Source organism: Trachypithecus francoisi, unplaced genomic scaffold, assembly GCF_009764315.1.
Source record: "Trachypithecus francoisi isolate TF-2019V2 unplaced genomic scaffold, Tfra_2.0 Lachesis_group0, whole genome shotgun sequence".
NCBI classification, from domain to species: domain Eukaryota; kingdom Metazoa; phylum Chordata; class Mammalia; order Primates; family Cercopithecidae; genus Trachypithecus; species Trachypithecus francoisi.
This window is the reverse complement of record NW_022681453.1, coordinates 135,170,154-135,191,818: the sequence shown is the minus strand read 5'-3', so window position 1 is coordinate 135,191,818 and position 21,665 is coordinate 135,170,154. Positions and strand designations below refer to the sequence as shown.

General features: G+C 46.9%; 1 protein-coding gene across 2 annotated transcripts in view; it reads right to left on the bottom strand.

The window, feature by feature from the left end:
- Positions 1 to 793: 793 nt before the first annotated feature.
- ITGA9 (integrin subunit alpha 9) overlaps positions 794 to 21,665 on the bottom strand; it is a 422,798-nt gene continuing 401,926 nt past the window's right edge. For both annotated transcript variants that reach the window (XM_033212028.1, XM_033212027.1), the window contains exons 27-29: positions 21,177 to 21,296; positions 4,255 to 5,493; positions 794 to 4,223 (exon numbers count right to left, since the gene is read on the bottom strand). In XM_033212028.1, coding sequence (XP_033067919.1) covers positions 5,395 to 5,493; positions 21,177 to 21,296 — 219 coding nt within the window. In that variant the 3' untranslated portion in view covers positions 794 to 4,223; positions 4,255 to 5,394. The remainder of the gene's footprint in view (positions 4,224 to 4,254; positions 5,494 to 21,176; positions 21,297 to 21,665) is intronic.

The following is a 21,665-nucleotide window of genomic DNA, read 5'->3' as shown; positions in this document are numbered from 1 at the left end:
AATGCTTAGTAAGTCCCTCACGCTCACCTGTACCAGGGGTCCATATTTCTAACTTTGGAAGTGCCTCCCGGATATGTCCACGTGGGTGCCTGGCCATCCACTCAAATCCAACCTCTCTAAAAAGTGATTCTCCCCTACTTCCTTCTCACACAATTGTGTGGCCAGAGCAGCCAGACCAATGGCTCCAAACTACCCTCAAGTGTACTGATAATAAGGAATTCATGCCATTTAATTTGGGCACATTTATCTCAAGATCAAGAACGCAGGTGTAGCCCTGGGCCAGGGGAGTCAGGGTGATACAGAGAGAAGGTGGTACCTCTGGTGTGGAGGCCAAGGACTTCGGACAGTTCAGCCACATCAGGTGGGCTCTTCATGTGAATTAGATGACCTCGATGTTGTTTTTAACGCTCTTGTTGTAATACACTGAAACCCCAGCTTCAACACTTTAAAAAGTTCTTTTTTTTTTTTTTGAGACAGAGTCTTGCTCTGTTGCCCAGGCTGGAGTGCAGTGGCCGGATCTCAGCTCACTGCAAGCTCCGCCTCCCGGGTTCCCGCCATTCTCCTGTCTCAGCCTCCCGAGTAGCTGGGACTACAGGCGCCCGCCACCTCGCCCGGCTAGTTTTTTGTATTTTTTATTAGAGACGGGGTTTCACCGTGTTAGCCAGGATGGTCTCGATCTCCTGACCTCGTGATCCGCCCGTCTCGGCCTCCCAAAGTGCTGGGATTACAGGCTTGAGCCGCCGCGCCCGGCCTAAAAAGTTCTTATTAGCAAATAAATTACAGACTGAACTCCTGAATCATTTGCAGCCATTTTTTATTCCAAACATGTATGTTTTTGTAAACCTGACATTTCCCAAACAGTGCAAGTGAATCAGAAGTGATTGCTTAGACTTTAATACACGTGACATTGTGAGGCAGTACACCCTCCCCCCACCCACCAAAATTCCTCAGTGGAAATGTACATGGATGCATCAGTAAAGTTCTGGAAGTGCAGATAGCGTGGGTGCCTGCCATGCAATTAATCACTCGTAAAGCTTTTAAACTCACTCTGCCAGTCACACCGTGCACATTAGAATTAAAACAACAACATCAACAAAAAAAACCTTAACACAGTCTGAAACCTAGATCATTGTGCTATAAACCATTCCACCATGTTGGGAAATTTGTTCACTTATTCCCCCCATGTGCTGAAAATTCAGAAGACATCCCAGAAGTTTCATTTTGGCCCTACTGGCTCTGTGTTCCCCCTTCAGCCATTCTGTGTTTCAGAAAATATTCTCCACTGTGTATATTATTACTCTATACATATCAAAATATCAACTAAAAGTGTGCATACTAAAGCATTTCTGAAATGATGCTCACTTTCTGCCTTTTGCCTACTAAAGGCTCCAAGTGACAATTCTTCCCAGCACCTCTAAATTTTGAGAAGTTTGAGCCAAGTATACAGTTCACCAGATGTACGTTTCACACGTAACCCAGACATAACTGCAAGCACCTGGCCATAATGCCTTACCCAAAAATTAGTCATAACCTTTCAAAAAGCCACCATGCTAGGGTTCAACAGGTAGCATACAGCACGCGGATCGTTTGGGGATCTGCTATGCTTCCACATGGAAAACAGGATGTTCCCAGGAGTGCTGTTGGGTTTTTGTTTTAAACCTCATTGCGTTTGGCTCAAGGGCAGTAGCTACATGATTTGGCGAAGGAGGACTTCCTATTGGATCTTCTACAAAGTCTACCATACCTCTGAGTACCCACGATGCTGACAGAGGTTTCCTGAAGAACTGCCTGAGGAAACCTCAGTGCTGAGTGATTCGGAATGGATGCCTGTCAGTTGCCACTAAGCCAGTGGACCCTGCCCCTCCTGCTAGTGTCCCCTTGTTTCTAAACTTCATGGCCTCTTCTTTGTGACAGCTCTATAGCTCACGTGGGGGATGTTCCAAACTCTCCTGGGTCCTATGTAAATTGAGCATAAGCAAAACTTTTTTTTACAAAAGGGGCACTGTTTTACTCAATTTTTACAAAGGTCCTTTGTCATATTCAAAAAGCATTTCAGTTCTCTGAACAGTTGGTTAAAACCACATTGAAGATTCAACTAAAAGCTGAAGGAAACTGAAATAATACTGCTCAGGAGAATATCTTATAGGATTCCACGGTGAACCCATGGAAGCAGGAAGGGGTGAAAGTAGAACATACTGTAGGATTTTCAAATAATATTCTGGAGGGGTAACACAGACATAGCAATCCACCCCATCCGCTTCCCCTGAGAGCACAGAGAGGGCTTTTGAGCTGGGAAGGAGCTTGTGAACTGCCCAAGTTGAGAGAGCGCTAATGATATGCTTAACTTCTCTATCACTGCGCAAAATGGTTAACTCCCCAGTCCCTGTAGCCCCACCTGCTACGAAGCATGATCAGACCAGCAGAGGCATCATCCTTCCCCAGACAGTTTCCTGGGGAGGCTTTCAGTATCTGCTCATGGTGACGCCAAGGCTGGTTTTCTTAAAACCTGCCTTTATAAAGTCTTAGTGACCTCCTGGGTATACAGCTCCTCATGTGGGTCCACCCATGCAGAATCAAGCAGAAGCAAATAGGTCCTAGCTCTGAGACTGCCCACAGGAGTCTGCCCTTCTCAAGCGGGGCTTTGCTGGCGGGCAGAACATGGGCCTGTGAGTCACCCTTCTACACTGTCACCAACACACCTACACCCCTGGCAGGAGACAACTTAGTTGCTCTAAGTGCATGTGGCCAAAGCTGTTGATGGTGCTGTTCCAGGAATATCACCTAAGAATCCTAAATGCTTCATTAAAGAAAACATGGCATTATGAACAAGAGTCCATCAAAGGAAAGCTGCAAATGGCATCCCATTCAAAAAGTCCACGTTTCACAGACCATTGCATTTTGCCACCCTGAGGCAAAATGTCCCTGAAGTGTTCTCTGGGGGAACCTCCAGCACCTTGCGCAGTGCCGGACACAGCAGGGGCCTCATAAATGGCTGTTAATAAGTGACTAAAACCCACTCAAGACTGCTTTTCTTATTGCTTTTGATAAAACTCATAAGTGAAACTCTGAGTGAGAGTTGGTTTCTTTGCCTCATCCTGCTCCCTGTAGCTACCTCTGTGCCTTCATCCCACAGTTGGATGCAACATCCCTGATTTCTAGGATCAGGTTCATGCCATTGACCCTTGTTTTTTTTTTGGTCTATTCCCATGTTCACCGGGAAGAGAAGCATGAGGTTACATTTGTAACCTCCCTGCAGCAGAGTCAACTGCATAATAAGAAGAGACCAAAAGACACACCTGCTCCATGCCAGGTTAGTACCCACCCATCACCCTCATAATTTTGCCAAAACTTTAGATATGTTGGTGAGTATTAGCCAAGTATGCGTATTAAAAATCTATCTTCCCAGAAGTTGAGTTGGGTGTCCTTTTGACAATGTTCACAGACTCCCAACATGTTAGCTTCCAGTTAAAAAAGGTGCTATAAGAGAGATCCTTGGTTTTATAGATTGTTTCATCCCCACTGGATGCCATGTGTATGTAGCTGGCACTTTGGCAGGCTGTAATAAGCCATTAAGACTCTGTTAGACCCTGCTCTTAGCCCCATGTTTCCTGTCTTATTAGATGGTTATCCATCAGTAGGAACAGCAGCCATAGTTGCTAACAGTTATTGTGTGATCACTCTGGGCCAGGTCAGTGCTGAGTATGCTACATCCATCACCTTACTGTCCTTTCAGAAAATCACACTGCACTCAAAACTAGGCAGCACAGTGCATCTGACAATATATCTACTGTCAAACAGAGAGCTTGGATACTGAAGGCCATAACTCAGCTCTCACACATGCAGGGGGTGGGGAGGGGCCGTGCTCTGCTCAGATCCCTTTGCATCATTTCTTTTGCATCATTTACCTGTGTTTCCCCTGGCTGAGGATGCACCTGTGGTTTTCCTTTAGAGGACTGCCCTGAGCTACTGGAGCCATTATGCCAGTAGGAATTGAGAACAGAATGTTTACACCTCCTCTGGGTGCAGCCAGCCCCTTGATTCAGGTTGGGACACCTCTGAGGCCTAACTTTCCCTCTGGAGTTCCCCGATCAGGCTGAGGCTAAACTCCATGGAGCTCTCCCCGAAATGACAAACCTTTGCCTGGCTTTCTCTCCTTCCTTGTCCTGCTTCCCCCACTCCCTTACTGGTATCCCCTGGGAATACTTCCTTAATAAGTTACTTACCTCAAAAAAAAAAAAAAAAAAAGTTACTTACACACAAATCCTTGTTTCAGGGACTGCTTCTTGGAAACCGAACCTAAGACACTTTTTAAAAAATGGTTAAATGGTCCTCTCTGGGAAGGAATCTGTAATCACCACTAGCTGGGACAGCCAGGGTGGTAGGGGAAATGAAGATCTCTCAACGAAAATTACCAAAAAAAGGCAATCCCTCACAGCATTCAGGCAATCCCTCACAGCATTCAGACCCAATTCTTTGATTAGGGGACAATGATTTAGTCCTTGTGGTGTGTGAACTCTGATGCAGGACGTCCAGGATGAGACACCATTCTGAGGTTTACCAGATGACCACATGGCATTGCTCCAAGCTTTCATCCATCATCTGTGTAGAAGGAGGGTGACATGTCTGCTATATAAAGGTGATACAGAGCAGATTTCTTGCTAGGGATCAGGTTTTCCATCCAAATTCTTGCTGGGAATCTTCCAATGAAAAGTACATATGAAAAGACACTTACAGTTCTTTAGCACACGTTAGCACGTGACTCCACACTTCATCGAGGCAATAAAGATGTGAAATGTTCTTAGGAGTCTTGCCACATCCACAGTTTATATGCACCACTGCCAGCCTGGTGGATTCATTACGTGAGGTTTCTTCAACTTATTTCATCTGTAAGTCTTTTTAAACAGCAAGTTCCAAAGTACAGTAAGATTTTCATCCTTTAAAATTTGTATTCATGGACACATACTTCCAAGATTTTAGGCCAGATATCAGTGCTTGAGTGAATTATATAACTATTTAATAGAAATAATAAAACATTGATACAAATATAAAGACATAATCAGTATAAAAAGGCTTATATTTATAAAAAATACTTTAGGTAACAGTTTTCCCCTGAGGGTTGACCATGCATGTTGCATCCATAAATATTGCTCGGCTCTGAAGCTCACTCTCCAAAGTTCAGAGTTCATCTTTAAAGGAAGTGGTGCTGGCCCCGGTCGTGTGACCTGGCCGAAGTGGCCGCCTCAGGCTGGTACCTGGGCTTGATAGAATGAAGAAGAGAACAGCATCAGTGGGGCCTCCGAAAAATCTGGAGAAGATTTTTTTCTTCCAAATATGGAAGATACAAAGATCAAGGATGACAGGCTAGTGATCAGGTCATGTGACTGGTGTGGCAGCTCACTGGTTTTTCTGGACCCAGTCCCAACTGTCTTCATTCTCTTTCCGGTTCTTCTCAGCTTCAATAATTTCTTTGTACCTTCGGCGAAAGAAGCCCATCTGAAAGGCAGAAAGAAAGAGGAGAAGCTGAGTTAGAAGTGCTGAAGAATCAGCCACTGTGACCCCAAGGCAGCCTGTCCCTGGGTAGGTGTGACCTGTACTCACAGGGCTGGGGAGGCCTGGAGGACCCCTCAGATTCGAGAAAACACTGGCAAGAAAAACATCCTGTGGAGACATTTTTCAAAATGCACGGACTTCCTGCAGGTGACATTAGGTAAGCTGTTTGTTCCTCGTAAAATGCATCTGGTGCAGTGTTTTCCAGACTGTGTGCTGGGGAATACTAGTTACTGAGAGCTGTTCAAAGGTGTTTGGGAGTAAAAAAAGGTTTCATGGCTGGGCGCAGTGGCTCACACCTGTAATCCCAGCACTTTGGGAGGCTGTGACAGGCAGATCACTTGAGGTCAGGAGTTTGAGAGCAGCCTGGCCAACATGGTGAAACTCCGTCTCTACTAAAAATACAAAAATTAGCTGGGCATGGTGGTGTGTGCCCGTAATCCCAGCTACTTAGGAGGCTGAGGCACGAGAATTGCTTGAGCCCAGGAGGTGGAGGTTGCAGTGAGCCGAGATCGTGCCATCACTGCACTCCAGCCTGGATGACAGAGTGAGACTCCATCTCAAAAAAAAAAAAAAAAAAAAAAAAGATTTCATGGTCAAGTAAGTTTGGGAAATGTGGCTTTTTTTTTTTTTTTTTTTTTTTAAGAGATAGTCTTAATGTACAGTGGAAAGTAAAGGATCCATTACCATTAATTCCGGTGGGGAAAAAAACAGGGACCTGACATTTCCCAAGCTTATTTGGCTTTTGATAAACCTAGTATCTTGAGAGATCTTGGCCATCTGTGGAATAATTTAATAAATACTGCTCTCACATGAGAGGCTGTTTAAAGCATCTGCAGGTCTGCATTCTACCTTGCTGTCATTTACATCTTTCTCTCAAACCTGTGGAATTTGTGTTGTCTGTGCACCACAGTCAGCAGCACATTCTCACCTAGAACGAGCGTTTCATCCTGACCCAGGATGGCAATTTCCTCTAGCTTAGTTCTGAAAAGATTCTGCCCTTTGATGTTGCATTAGGTCTTACAACTTTTCACATATGGTAAGACAAGTTTCTAGTTTTTCTCATAGTCATCACCACCAAACAGTTAAGCAATGTTTGTAGCCCAAAGCTTACCTTTCCTCCCATGCTCTTAGAGACTCGGCATTTCTCATCCTTGGCTCACTAACATTGGTGGGCTCATTGGTCAGACATTCCTCTCTGCATCTCCTCTTAAACATGGCTGACTGTATTGGGTGTACAAATACCCCAGCTCCCTCTCTCCTTGGGTGGAATAACCCTGAGGTGCATGTTCTACCAGTTTCCCCATGGAGCTTGCCTGCAGAGGTAACCAGCTTGATGACACATCTTTTATTGGCTTCCTTCTCCAACAGTTTTTCCTGAGATCACCTTCCAAATAAATGACTTGCCCTCAAATCATTGTTTCAATCCCCTTGAATAGAGGAAATGAAACAGACACACACACTTGACCTGGTGCTGGCGGGCCTGCCACACTGCAGGTTTGTGGTACCATGGTATCAACAGCTTGCAATTCCCAAGTCATATTTGAAAACCCTCAAGACTCTCTCTGCAGTCTGCTGCCAACAGTGCACGCACATACAAGACGTGTCATACACAAATCATGAAGCAAACCCAGCTGTCATGGGCACATCAAATGTCTTTGTTGTCTGTGTACTTGTCCTCAGGCTTCTTCACTATGAGCCAAACATCTACGGAAGCATCACAGCCACCCTGATGGTCACAAGCTCCCCCAGGAAGGGAAGGCAGGTGGAGCTCAGGAACTGTCTGTTGCCACCATCTTTCTACCTTCCTAAAGGGGGCTTACTGGCTAAGGCAAAGATGAGAACTGTCAAGGGAGCCACCGGGTATCTTCACCCACGTTGTCAAGGAGATCCTAAGCATTCACTGTGAGTGGAGCTGATAAGGTGGTGCAGTTTGAATGACTGGGAAAGAACAGAAGCTTTCTCAGAACAACTGGCAAGAGTCTTGTGTTCTGAGCTTCAATCCTCAAGGCCAGTTTTGTAAACAGACATTGAGTTCCTGGTGATTTCAGCCCTGGAGGTTTCTTCCCAGCATAAGACCACATTCATCAGAATGCCACGTTCTGATGCCCCCACACATATACTTGTCTCTCCTCAAACCTCTTCCACCTTCTCCTCTCTGCAAGAGATGTGGAAAAGTTGCTTGGCTAGAATTTTCTGGATAATTAAGAAAAAGTCATAGTCGTCATCCCCACAGCACACCCACAGAAGGCCAGAAAAACGGACCAAGATGGAATGGAAATCTAAGAAGCTACTGCCTGAAATGTCATTCTTTTGTGATAAAGAAGTGGTTGGCCAAGAAAACATGACCAGATGTGGCTGGTCACATGCTATGAAGGAGAATGTAATCATGAAACTGTGGCTGGACGTAACAGGGCAATAAGATTCTCTAGCACATACCTTTGGCTGCTGATGTTGCAGTGTGTCAATAATCCCAGGTCACTCAGTTGTAATTCCAGAGAAGTCCTATTTCCCTACCATGGCACTATCAAGCAGAATCTTTTTTTCTTTCTTTCTTTTTTTTTTTTTTGAGACAGAGTCTCGCTCTGTCACCCAGGCTGGAGTGCAGTGGCCAGATCTCAGCTCACTGCAAACTCCGCCTCCTGGGTTTACACCATTTTCCTGCCTCAGCCTCCCGAGTAGCTGGGACTACAGGCGCCCGCCACCTCGCCTGGCTAGTTTTTTTGTATATCAAGCAGAATCTTAATAGTTTGTCCCCTAATTATATCCTGCATTTGTCTTAGGGCTCCTTGAAGGCAGGCTTTGTGCTTTCAATCCCCATCACTCAGCATCTCACCTGTCCTTGGTACCGGTGATAAATTGCAAAGGATGCCTCCACACCCTTTACCATGTGACTCTCCAGCTCTTCCCATCATGAGGTGGAATCTATTATTCCAGCCTTGATTCTCTGCTGAGACTAGCTTTGACAATTGGATGAGATGGAGGAGATGCTGTGTCTGTTACACACTTAGTCCCTAAGGGGCCTTGCACACTCCCAATTACTTTCTCAGAACCCTGCCCTGCTTCCATACAAGTGCCTATGTCTAGCCTGCTAAGAGACCAGTTTTTTTTTGAAGCCCTCCCAGACTAGCCAACTCCCAGCTGCCTGCAGAGGCACATGTAAGTCCTGCTGAGCTCCAACTGCCCCACTGAGCTCAGTCCAAATTGCCAACCCACAGAATTGTGACCCGCATAGATGGATATTGCTTTTAAGCCACTGAATACTGGGGTGGTTTGTCATGTAGCATAAGTTAACTGGTAAAGACTCATTATATTTTTTGCTGACTTAATGAATCAGACAGACAGCTGATAGGGCTCTAGATTTAAAGAGCATCAGTCAGTGTGTCTTGCTGAACTGGACTTTTCACTTTTTTTTTTTTTTGAGACAGAGTCTCACTCTGTCACCCAGGCTGGAGTGCAATGGTGCCATCTCAGCTCACTGCAACCTCTGCCTCCTAGGTTCAAGTGATTCTCCTGCCTTAGCCTCTCGAGTAGCTGAGACTGCAGGTGTGTACCACCCTGCCCAGCTAATTTTTGTATTTTTAGTAGAGACAGGGTTTCATCTTGTTGGCCAGGCTGGTCTCAAACTCCTGACATCAAGTGATTCGCCCACCTCGGCCTCCCAAAGCGCTGGGATTACAGGCATGAGCCACCACGCCCGGCCTGAACCAGACTTTTCTTGTTCATCTCTAAGAACAAAAGCTGGCTCACTTTCTCATAACTATGCTAGTGTAAGGATTTGATATAGACAGTGTGTAAACAATCTGGAAAGGATTTAGAGAACCTGAACTCACTCTTACACGTGGCTTTCATGTGCTCAAGTTTTTATGTATGCCATTCTTGCTAACAACAAGGTGAAGGCACTGTCATCTCTTGCAGGCATCCAGAAGCAAGCTTCTTTCTCTCAGTGGAGTGGTGTCAGCATCAGGCCTGAAAATCACCCCCACCCACCCATGACTGAAACAGCCTTGCAAGCTCTATGCCCCACTCTAACACTGCAGGGTCTCCAGTCCTGTTCCTAACACAGCCCATGCATAATTTCTTGGATGGGAGGTCAGAGTTACCACTGATGTATACCTTCCTTTTTTTAAGAGTCCGAAGATCATTTCTTAAAACATAATGCACCCTCATGGCTAGGGAGCTGTGGGTACAGTAGTGCAGGTGCTACACTGCATTTAAGGGGCTGGGAGATGGATACCACTCACATCACAGATATCAGACGTGTAAGTTTACTATAACTGTTTTCCAACAGATGGCAGTAGAGTGTCTTGTTCTCATAAAATCAGGGTTTTCTGAATTTTTTCTGACAGATGGAAGTAAAGAGTCTTCAGAAAGGGGTGCTATTTACTATTACAGTTTGCACAAATGTGCCCTATAATCTAGTGGTGGCTCTGCCAAACTAATATTGTTTCTTTTTTTTGGGGGGGGGGGGGGACGGAATCTCCTTCTGTCACCAGGCTGGAGTGCAGTGGTGAGATCTTGGCTCACTGCTACCTCCGCCTCTGAGGTTCAAGTGATTCTCCTGCATCAGCCTCCCAAGTAGCTGGAATTACAGGCCTGCACCACCATGCTCAGCTAATTTTTGTATTTTAGTAGAGACGGGTTTCACCATGTTGGCCAGGCTGGTCTCGAACTCCTGACCTCAGGTGATCCGCCTGCCTCAGCCTCCCAAAGTGCCGGGATTACAGGTGTGAGCCACCGCGCCCGGCCTGAGAAGGTCATTTTCTGGCTTTGAGCCATAGTGTCTTCATCTCTGCCTAAGAGATCAATGGGATTCTCAGACCTCTTCCAACCCTGAAACATCATGACAGCTTTTTTTCTGTTTTCCCCCAAGTGAATTCAGGGCTCTAGCCTGTGGGCCACATAGCTCGGTACTCAGGACTTACACTAAGAGGGAACAAGGCTTTGTCCCGTTTCAATTTTTCTCAAAGATTTTTGAGAAATCTTTTGAAAATTCAATTTTCAATTTTTAAAACTTTGTTAATTTTTGAAAGAAACAAATAAAACAGAATTTAATAATATTTTAAATGATTATGAGGTCTTTGAATTCATAAAACACATGCAGTTATGTTCACTTATCTAACTTTTATAGTCTTTTGAACTATGGGATTTTAAGGTCAATTTTACCGCTGAGGAAAGTAGGCAAGGCTTGATGGAGTTGAACACGTAGCTCTCGATCAGATGTCTTGTAAGTGTCAGGACTAGGGACTTGGGAAGTAAGTTTAGGACTCTTAACTCATGTAACATAGCGACTGCCTGATTAGCTCATCAAGAACGGAAAAAATATTCGTTCTCTAAAAATAAAAACTCAAAATAAGCAACCCATAAGAAGAAGTCACCGAAAGTAATTTGCGAGAACCAGAAAAAAGCATGTCATCTTCTAAATGCCCTAGAGGCACAGTATTATTCCCAGCAGTTCTCAATAAATGCAAGTCAGTAAATAAAGAACAGGTCTTCCCAGCTAACATTTTCTAATAGAATGTCAATTAGGAATGAGGAAGTGAAAAACGAAATTTAGCAAGGTTTTTGTCATCCCCTTGAGTAAAGATAATGACTTCAACTAAAGATAATGGCTAAAGATAAAATATAAAAACTAAAGACTAAAGATAAAGATAACACTAAAGATAGTGACTCTGAATTTGATGATCTAACAAGTACAAATGATCCCCAAATTACCACACCTCAACTTAACAGTTTTTTGACTTTATGATGGGTTTATTGGGGTATTAAATGCATTTCTGACTTAAAATACTATAAGGAGCACCTGTAGTTCCTTTGCTTAAGAGATACATGGTCTAAATCTGTAACTCTTCATACACGTGCCAGGAAATGCATGAGCACCTTCAGCCTGCTATAGTACTTCATAGCCAGTCCTACCTATTCCATTACTGCCAGGACCCAAAGTCCCCCTATACTCGGGAAATTAGCACGTCCCAAGGTTAAGTGGGCCTCCTTCAGACATACGCACCTGCTCATGTGAGCATGCATGGGTGCCTTGGGGAAAGCTTTGAGAAGCACTGGGCAAATCTCTGTTTTTGTTGCCAGCTGAGCCCACCCCGAGGGTGCTGTGAAATGATTAATGATGGGCTAAGCTGGACGCCCAGCAGCCCCACACTCACTTCCAAGCCAATGGAGTCAATGTTTGTCTGCATTTTTTCTGGAAACGTCCAGCACTTGCTTCACCATTTGAGGGGCAAGGGGCTCTGTTAATTGTTCTGTCTGTAGCAGCAGAAACATAGAAACCCTAGTGGAGGTGATTCAAGCCAAGCTTTGCTTGGCTGGAGGCCGAAGGAGCAGTGTGCTTTCTGGTTTTTGTGTCTGCTGGTCCTGCAGCTCCAAAGAGCAGCTCCCTGAACCCTCCTAACAGACATACACAATTTTCTGACATAACCATGTATTCAAAAGCAGCCAGATAACTCCTAGGGAAACAACAGGTTGCCCCGAACAGCCCTACTTAGATGGGTGCTGCGTGAGGCATGAGGCCTGACCGAGTTCTGGGGTGTCCACCCTGCAGCAGCAGCCTCTTCGTACCCAGCCCCCTGCAGGGTGAGAGGGGCCAGTTGGACGATGCCATGGCATCTGGTCTCTTGGCGGATCCTACCCGCTCCCCGGCCTTTGGGCTGCTTCCTAGACAGTGATTCTGAGGACCTGGGACAAATTCCTTTTTTGGACTAACTCAAGACTTCATGTTTATAGTTCTTTTCAGTTACTTGACTATTTACATAGCATGTCTCTGTCTTGAGATGTCGACAGTGCAACATCAGCCCAATATTTACTCCCAAGCATAAACAAGCCCCCCCTGAATGTCTTTGGCACATGGTTCTAATTGAGGCAGTGTGAAGGGGGTGTGTGCAAGCACACGGGCATGTGTCTGTGCATTTTCTTTTTCTTTGGAGGAGAAGTGAGGGCGCCCTCCCAGCCCAGTTTGCAGGGAAGGTGATAACCCAGCGGCCTCTGGAGGGATTGCCAGACCTGACGCATTCTCTGAGACATTTCACAGATTGATATTCTAAGTGTTTCTGCCTTAGGTCAGAAGTAATGCTCTCAAATAAAAACCATGAGCCCAAAGCCAGTCCTAAAACAGCAGGCTCTTGGAACAGCCCCAGCTGACACAGGGTTCGAAGCAGCCCTTTTCAGAGGGCTGGCAAACATATTCTGCAGCCTGCCTCTTTGCCACTTGAGCAAGTAGGTCCTGGGCCTCCTGGGAAGAGAGGGCCATAGGGCTGGCAAAGCAGTCTTACTTGCCTTTGCTCCAAGTCATCTCGGTTTGCAAAAGGGTCAAATGGGAGAGACAGGGTCTTTGGCAGACAGCAGTGAGGGAGGATGTGGGTCTCTCTCTTTCACTGAGTGGTGGCCTGTATGTTTTGGCAAACTGCAAACAAACAAGGACAGAGCTGGGGAGGGGAGGAGGGTGTGAGGGAGGTGGAGAGAAAGACAGGGAGGGAAGAGCTTGGAGTCCTAAATAAGGGAAGGGGATGTCTTTCTTTGAAACAGCCCATCATCTTCATTCTTGCCACAGAAAGCAGGCTGGCTTATACAAGCTGAAGGTATTTCTTTTTTTTTTTTTGAGACGGAGTCTCGCTCTGTCGCCCAAGCTGGAGTGCAGTGGCCGGATCTCAGCTCACTGCAAGCTCCGCCTCCCGGGTTCACGCCATTCTCGTGCCTCAGCCTCCCGAGTAGCTGGGACTACAGGCGCCCGCCACCTCGCCCGGCTAGTTTTTTGTACTTTTTAGTGGAGACGGGGTTTCACTGTGTTAGCCAGGATGGTCTCGATCTCCTGACCTTGTGATCCGCCCGCCTCGGCCTCCCAAAGTGCTGGGATTACAGGCTTGAGCCACCGCGCCCGGCCGAAGGTATTTCTTAAAGGTGCAAGTCACACATAAAGTTGTTATCCCTCCTGCACCTCTGAACAATTTAACTTTCTCCTCCTCAACAAGCCTTTATGATTGTCTTGAAGAGGTGCCAGGCCCAGGCATCTTCCAACCCAGTCAGGAGCTGAAGGAAAGGAGAGGGGACTCATTTGGACTTTTCTTCCTTTAAAAGGGTTTCATATTTCAAAGTTTTCTTCCCGCATGGTGGTTTGGCTGGCTACTGTAATCCTCGCACATAAAGTTTAAATTATGGCTCCCAGTGTCTGCTAACATCTTAGCTTTGGGAAAGCTGATTAGGATCCATTTCAGAATTTGAAGAGCAGTCTGGTTAGCTTGGGGCCCTCATTGTGGATTTTGTGTCAGAGCCAGGGCCTGCTGCCGCCAAGTGTGAGAGGATGCCTGAGATGCCAGCGGATGGGCTTTCTCGAAGGCCGCCGGGGAGCTGCGCAGGGTCAGAGGCAGATGAGGGGCTGGGCTGGCTGAGTGCATCAGCAGGGAGCCTGGAGCTCAGCTCTGAAAAAGGCACTTGCTGATCCTGTAAGGGCTTTCTGTCTTAGGTAAACAGTTAGGGCACCACAATGTATGTGTAGGTGGGGCCAGGGATTGGTAGCACAGGCCAAGTCCTGCTCACCTTCAGGGCTTTGCTGAAGCTGATTTTCCTACAAGTCTTCAAGACTAGGTGAGGACTCTGTTGTTGAGGCCAGGCACAGTGGCTCATGCCTGTAATCCCAGTACTTTGGGAGGTCAAGGTGGGTGGATCCCTTGAGGCCAGGAGCTCAAGATTAGCCTGGTCAATATGGCGAAACCCCGTCTCTACTAAAAATACAAAAATTAGCCAGTCATGGTGGCGCACACCTATAATCTGAGCTACACAAGAGGCTGAGGCAGGAGAATTGCTTGAACCTGGGAGGCGGAGGTTGCAGTGAGCCAAGATTGCACCACTGCACTCCAGCCTGGGTGACAGAGTGAGACTCTGTCTCAAAAAAAAAAAGGAAAAGACTAGGGGAGGGCTGTTGCTTCTCTGTCTTTGTCCCTTTACCTAGGGCCTGCCACCTAGTAGGGACCTACTACTCTTAGCCTAGTGAAGGTACTAGCCATCCTGCGAGCATAAAGCATGCAGACCCACAGGCCTGTGTGGTGCTTTGCATGCAGCGGCATGGCCAGCTGTTCCGCTCAGCTTTCAGTACCATGTCATGATTCACGTTTATGCAACACTTTTGGGAACAACCACTTTTGGCTCAGGAGCTCAAGGCAGCAGCAAGTGACCATAGGTGGCAATGCCAAGAGCTACTCTAGAAGGACATTCAAGAGCCACAGTTCTATAAAGGGAAGAGGACTTCAACACTGTCTCCACCAACCACTGTCTTCAAAGGCCCTTAGTGAAGTGGGTAACCTGTCAGCAGTGGCAGCTGGGTAACACTCAGTGGCTTTCCCCTTGAAAGGAATGGAGGAAGTTACACATGGAATACGGCAATAAGCCCGAAACATTAAGACCTCCCATATAAGTCAAATATGAGGCTGGAGTTTAGGTCATCAATCAACAGGTCTTTGGGTTACTGCACCATACTGTCAGTGTGATACCAAATCACTATTCACTATACATAATGTATCATTCTTAGGTTGTAGACATGGGAATCAGAGTTGACAAGAGGTCTGCCATTGAAGTTCTAGAAATACGTAGGTCTTTAAAATAATCCTACATTTCAATTGCCCTTTTAACCTCGTATAAAGTCATCACTTAGTTAGCCTTTTAAGGAAAGAAACAATTTTTCCCTAAAGAAATCCCCTCCGCCAAGCCCCTTATCACATTACAACATTGCCTGAACAGACTGCACACTGTGACATAAATGCTGCACCAAGATTTTCTATTTGCCTCCTCTTCCCTAAAGGAGTTCCACTGTGATTTTATCTATGCCACTATGGGAGAAAGACGAGTTTTCATCTACTTTAAAATAGAACAAAACTTCTAGTTAGGCAAATTTTCATTTGTCATAGTGACTTTTAAGCACTCTGGGAGGCTGAGGCAGGCGGATTGCTTGAGGTCTGGAGTTCGAGACCAGCCTGGCCAACATGGTGAAACCCCGTCTCTACAAAAAATACAAAACTTAGCCAGGTGTGGTGGCGGGCGCCTGTAATCCCAGCTATGCAGGAGACTGAGGTAGGAGAATCTCTTGAACCCAAGAGGTGGAGGTTGCAGTGAGTCGAGATCGCGCTACTGCACTCTAGCCTGAGTGACAGAGTGAGATTCTGCCTTGTTAAAAAAAAAAAAAAAAGAAAAGAAAAGATAAAGAGTTTGCCCATATTTCGAACACTATGTACATGACAGATAAAAGACAGCCACCAAGCCTTTGCCAGTCCTCCCATTGAGAAGCAGTGTCTATTTCCCCTCCCATGAACCTGAGCTGGCATATGACTACTTTCACCAACAAAGTAAATGATGCTATGCCAGCTGTGGGCTAGCATTTAAGAGAACTGGCAGCTGTCACTGTGCTCTCTTGCAGCGTAAGCCACCACATAAAAAGTCAGACCATCTGCTGGAAGAACCACATGGAGAGGCCCTGAGTCGACATGGAGAGGGAGAAGGACTTGACTGAATTCAGCCTTCCAGCTGTCCCTACCAAGGTGCTAGGCACGAGAGTGACACTGTCTTGGACTCTGAAGACCAGCTCAGCCAGCAGGTAAATGCCACTAAGTGACCTCACTCAATGTCATATGGGGAGGAAGAATCGCCCAGCCAAACCCTTCCTGGATCCCTGACCCAGAAATGTGTCAGATGTAATGGTTGTTTAAAGCCACTCAATTTGGGGGCAGTTTGTTATGCAGCATAGCTAGCTGGTATGATACAACAGCCTGCAATTCAGGCAGCAGCAGCACTAACAACCATGAAATCCTGCAGGAGCAAACTCCTTTGGGGTGGCTGCCTAATTGTTTTCTTTTCTGAGAGTCTCTTCCCCAGTATCCCCTAAACCACCATCCTGCATCTTTCTCCCTGCCTGACTCCGTGGGAGACATGTGACCCACACTGGGCCGGGTGCATTATCTCCCTGCCAACTCCCTTCCTCCCTTCCAAAGTTGATGGGAGTGGACATTTGACTCGAGCTGGGCCAGGCAGATCCTCTCTCCCAGACATGTGGGACCAGGAATCAGAGGTGGCTGATCATTTTGCATCTGTGGCTAGCAGTCCTTGAGATGTAAGTTTGGAGGGGCTAGAGGCAACCATCTTCCTACGGTGTGTAGGGAAACATACAGAAAGCTGGTCTGTGGTGGGAGGAGAACGATGCGGATGTGTAGCCAAGTAGAGAAAAGGGGCCTCCTTCTGTTGTCCTTCCTTCTGCTGGGCGGGGGCAACAGGGAGTGAGGCAAGCCCAGCCTTGTCTCCTAGCCTCCTCTAAGCACCACTCACTCAGAAAGCCCAACACCAAGCTCCTCCTCTTCCCAAACCAATTCGAATCTTGCCTTCCCTACCCTATTTAAGGGCATCCATCCTTTGTCTGAACTTATCTCAAGGAGATACAGCTATTTTTTTTTTCTCCCTGACCTCTCAAGTCCAACTGGTCAGCAAACCCTGCCTGTCCTACCTTGACCCATGGCAATGGCCCTGCTCTCGTCCCCGCACTGTCCCCAGATCTCTCTTTCCTTTTAGAGACAGGGTCTTACTCTACCACCTGGTGCAGTGGTATGATCATAGCTCACTCTAACCTCAAATTCTTAGGTTTAAGCAATCCTCCGGCCTTGGCCTCCCAAAGCTCTGGGATTACAGGCATGAGCCACTGCACCCAGCCCCAGATCTCTCTCTCCACACAGATCTGGTCATGCTACCACTCTGCTCACAGACCTCCCATGCTCCCCCTTTGCCCTGGTTAGTGGTGGCCTTCACAACTGTGGCAGACGGTCTTGCTGCAGGTCAGTGACTGCCCTCCGGTGACAAGCTTTACAAGCTGCTCTGCACAAACCCTGTTTATTTTCCCACCTCTTCCTTCCCTCTGGATGGAACCTTCACCTACCCCTTCTCTGCCTGGAAAACTCAAACCACACTCAAGGTCAGACTCGAATGACACCTCATTTATGAACTGTCCTCTGGCTTCTGTGTGCTAAGCACAGTGCTAAACATTTTCCCTGCATAACCTCTACATACCAAACTGGAGGTGATGGTCTCCTTTTTACAGAGGAAGAAACTGAGGGTCACAGAAGGGAAGCAACCCCCTTAGGGCCTCATGTCAGGCAAGTGTGAGAGTCAGGATTGCTGCCCACAGCTGTCAGCCTGAAAGCTGCTCTCATCTACCACACTGTTCTCTGTGACCTTTTTTTTTTTTTTTTTGAGATGGAGTCTCGCTCTGTCGCCCGGGCTGGAGTGCAGTGGCACCATCTCGGCTCACTGCAAGCTCCGCCTCCCGGGTTCCCACCATTCTCCTGCCTCAGCCTCCCAAGTAGCTGGAACTACAGGCACCTGCCACCTCGCCCGGCTAGTTTTTTGTATGTTTTAGTAGAGACGGGGTTTCACCGTGTTAGCCAGGATGGTCTCGATCTCCTGACATCATGATCCGCCCGCCTTGGCCTCCCAAAGTGCTGGGATTACAGGCGTGAGCCACCGCGCCTGGCCTCTCTGTGACCTTTTAATCCTCCCCCCTCCTTGGGGGCAAGGGAGGGGGACTCATGGCGCCTTCTTCTCAGTTTCCAGAGCAGTTACTGTGCAGCACTCACCACCCTCCGTTATGCCTGCAGGTCTACTGTTAGGCAGTGAGGTGGTCAAGGGCAGGGAAGGGCACAGTTATTGCTGCATCCCAGTGCCTAGTCCAGGCAAAGCAAGGACTGGGGCAAAGCAAACGTTCGAGAAATGTGAGCTGAAATGAGATACTGCTCTGGGTTGACTAGCAAAGCCGTTTTGACCCAGGTGAGCTCATTCAACAGCCTCCTCAAAGTTTTCTTGCCACCTGTTAGTTACGGCAAGCCCCGGTCTGGGCACACGGTGTGTCCCTGGCGACCGTGACTGCCCTCTCCCTCCCAGTCTGTGGCAGAGGGCAGAGTGTGCCTTCTCAGGTCCTGGCTCTTTGGATCCCACACAGCTGGGTGACCTCAGGGTTCTGCCCACCCATGACAGCATCTCCTGCAACCATGCTTTCTTTAAACAAACACAGCAAAAGCAAGGCAAAGCAGGTGGCGGGCTGGAGGAGGCAGGGGTTGTGCAGAGGAGACGGGACACCCCTGAGGGGCAGAGCCAGGTGGGGTGGCCTGAAGGAGGGCATGCAGGGCACAAGGGGAAGTGGGGCTCGGCCACAACACTCCCTGCTCTGTGCCCTGTCATAAAGGACACAGCTTCTCTCATTTTAAGAGCCCATATAAAGGCAGAAGGAAGTCTAACACACGCATACACACATGCACACCCACACCCACACACACTCAAGCACCAAAACCCTCAATCAGCAAGAAACCTTGTCTTTTCAGATCGCAAACACTGAGCAGGCTTTGTTCTCCACCCACAGACCAGAGGCTGTCTCAGCAGGAAGGAGTTGGAGCTGGAGAAAAGGGAGAATTAAGAATCTATCTGGCAATGTGGATTAAATAAACAACAAATTGGCAGATTGTTTTTAAAAGGCAACATCCATTATTGGCAAACAGACATTTCTGACACACTGCTTGTGGGAGGGTGAATCAGCATGACCTTTCTAGAGGGCAATTTGCAATAGTAATAAAAGGCTTAGGCCAGGCACAGTGGCTCACACCTGTAATCTCAGCACTTTGGGAGGCTGAGGCAGGAGGATCACCTGAGGTCATGAGTTCAAGACCAGCCTGGCCAACATGGCAAAATCCCATCTCTGCTGAAAATACAAAAAAAAAAAAAAAAAAAAAAAAAGCTGGGCGTGGTGACAGGCACCTGTAATCCCAGCTATTCAGGAGGCTGAGGCAGGAGACTCGCTTGAACCCGGGAGGCGGAGGTTGCAGTGAGCTGAGATCACTCCACTGCACTCCAGCGTGGGCGACGAGAGTAAAACTCCATCTCAAAATAAATTAATAAATAAAATTTTAAAAAGGCTTAAAATACGCATTCCTTTTGATGGTGATTCTATTTCTAGGCTTTCATCCTAACGACATAATGAAAGAGTTGTGCAAATATTTGGCTCCAAGGATATTTAATATGGTGCTGTTAAAAGAAGTGTGAAACCAGGAGCAACCTAAATTCCAGTATCAGGGGACTGGATGAGTAGACTGCAGACACTCTACAGCTTTAAGATGTGCTGGAAACGTGCTTTGAACAATATGGAAAGATGTCCGCAGTACTGTCTTCAGGGAAAAATAGGAATATGTTTTTCCCAGATTAATAAATCAAATCCAGGCCAGGTGTGTTGGTTCACGCCTGTAATCCCAGCTTTGGGAGGCTGAGGTAGGAGGATAGCTGGAGGCCAGGAGTTCAGGACCAGTATGAGAAACATAGTGAGACCCTATGTTTACAAAAAATAAAAAAATGAGCCAGGCTTGGTGCATGCCTGTAGTCCCAGCTACTTGGGGAGCTGAGCAGGAAAATGGCTTGAGCCCAGGAGTTAGAGGCTGCAGTGAGCTATGACTGTGCCACTGTCTTCTAGCCTGGGTGACAGAACAAGACCCCACACTTTAAAAAAATGGAACCCATTGCTTTTAAATTTAGAAGTACTTCACCTGAAAATATGTTGAGTATATTACTGTGAAATTTAACTAATACACTATTCAAAAATAAGTTTATGCTATGAGAATGCCTGGCCTATATCTATATGTGCGGAGAAAAAGGTCAAAATGAGACAAGGCTATGCTCATCATGGTTATTTCTGGGATGTGAACTCCTGGTGTTTTAAGGGTTTTTTTGGTAATTGATATGTTATCATGTTTGGTCAATAAATATATATATTTTTTGTAATCCCAAATAAATTAGTTGTTTTATTTTAAAATATCCATCTATAACACTCTAAGAGGCTGTTTTCACCTACATCTGAAACTTGGAATTCTAGAGAAGTATGGACTTTGGTGTCAGGAAGTTGCAGTTATAGTCCCTGGTGCTGTTTTGGAGCTGAGGACATAGTGGAAACAAGGAAGAGACAGACCTTCATCAGCTAAAGCCTCTGATACCATTACTGATGAATAGAGAGGCTCTGAAGGAAAAGGACTCCGGGTCTCTGAAAGTAGAGTGTGAGGCAAACAAATCATCCTAGACATGAGGATGAGGACACCCCTTTCTCCTTGAGAGAGTGATGCTTGAGGCAGGACAGGTCTGCACCCTGGGCCACCTCCAGATGAACCACCATGAGGTTGGGAGAAGTTATGATGAAGCTACTCTGGATTGTAACCCATCTCAGTTACTCAAGTTTTCTGGTCAGAAATCTTCCTCTTATTCCTTAGAGGAAAAGAAGGAAGAATTGCCTTCTGATCTTTCTTCAAGCAAATGGTAAATCTCCCTCTCCTGGCAGTTGCTCCCCAGGCTTCTGTTTTGGAGTTAGGTTCTCACCATCCTATGTTAGGACTCTAAGGGACAGTAAGAGAAGATAGTACTGAGACTTTTGCCCTCCCTCTGAAGTGCTCCAAATCCTTAGTTGTGAATGGCCTCAAGGGGAGCCAAGATTCTACTCTCTGCCTGAAGCGTCAATGTCCTTCGCTGTACCAGTGCCATGAAGGAAGCTCTAACAGGATACTCCTTCCTCCCTGGAAAGGCAGGAGAGCTGGGCATCCATGGGTGGGGACAATCGCCAGACTCACCTTCCAGAGCAACACAGCCAGCAGCAGGAAGATGAGGATTCCCACCAACAAACTGATGGCGATGATCCAGCCCACGACATAGCCACGGGGCTCCAGATTGTGCAGGGCCTCGAAGACCACCTAGGAGGCAACGCAACAGTGAAAACATTTCCTTTTTTTTTTTGAGGCAGAGTCTTGCTCTGTCACCCAGGCTGGAATGCAATGGCGCAATCTCGACTCACTGCAACCTCTGCCTCCCGGGTTCAAGCGATTCCCCTGCCTCAGCCTCCCAAGTAGCTGGGATTACAGGTGCCTCGCTAATGTTTTGTATTTTTAGTAGAGACAGGGTTTCACCATGTTGGCTAGGCTGGTCTCGAACTCTTGACCTCAGGTGATCCACCCACCTCAGCCTCCCAAAGTTTTGGGATTACAGGCGTGAGCCACCGCACCGGCTGAAAATGTTTCCTAAACAGAAGTGCACAGAGCATGATGGAGCCCAGCCTGGGCTTG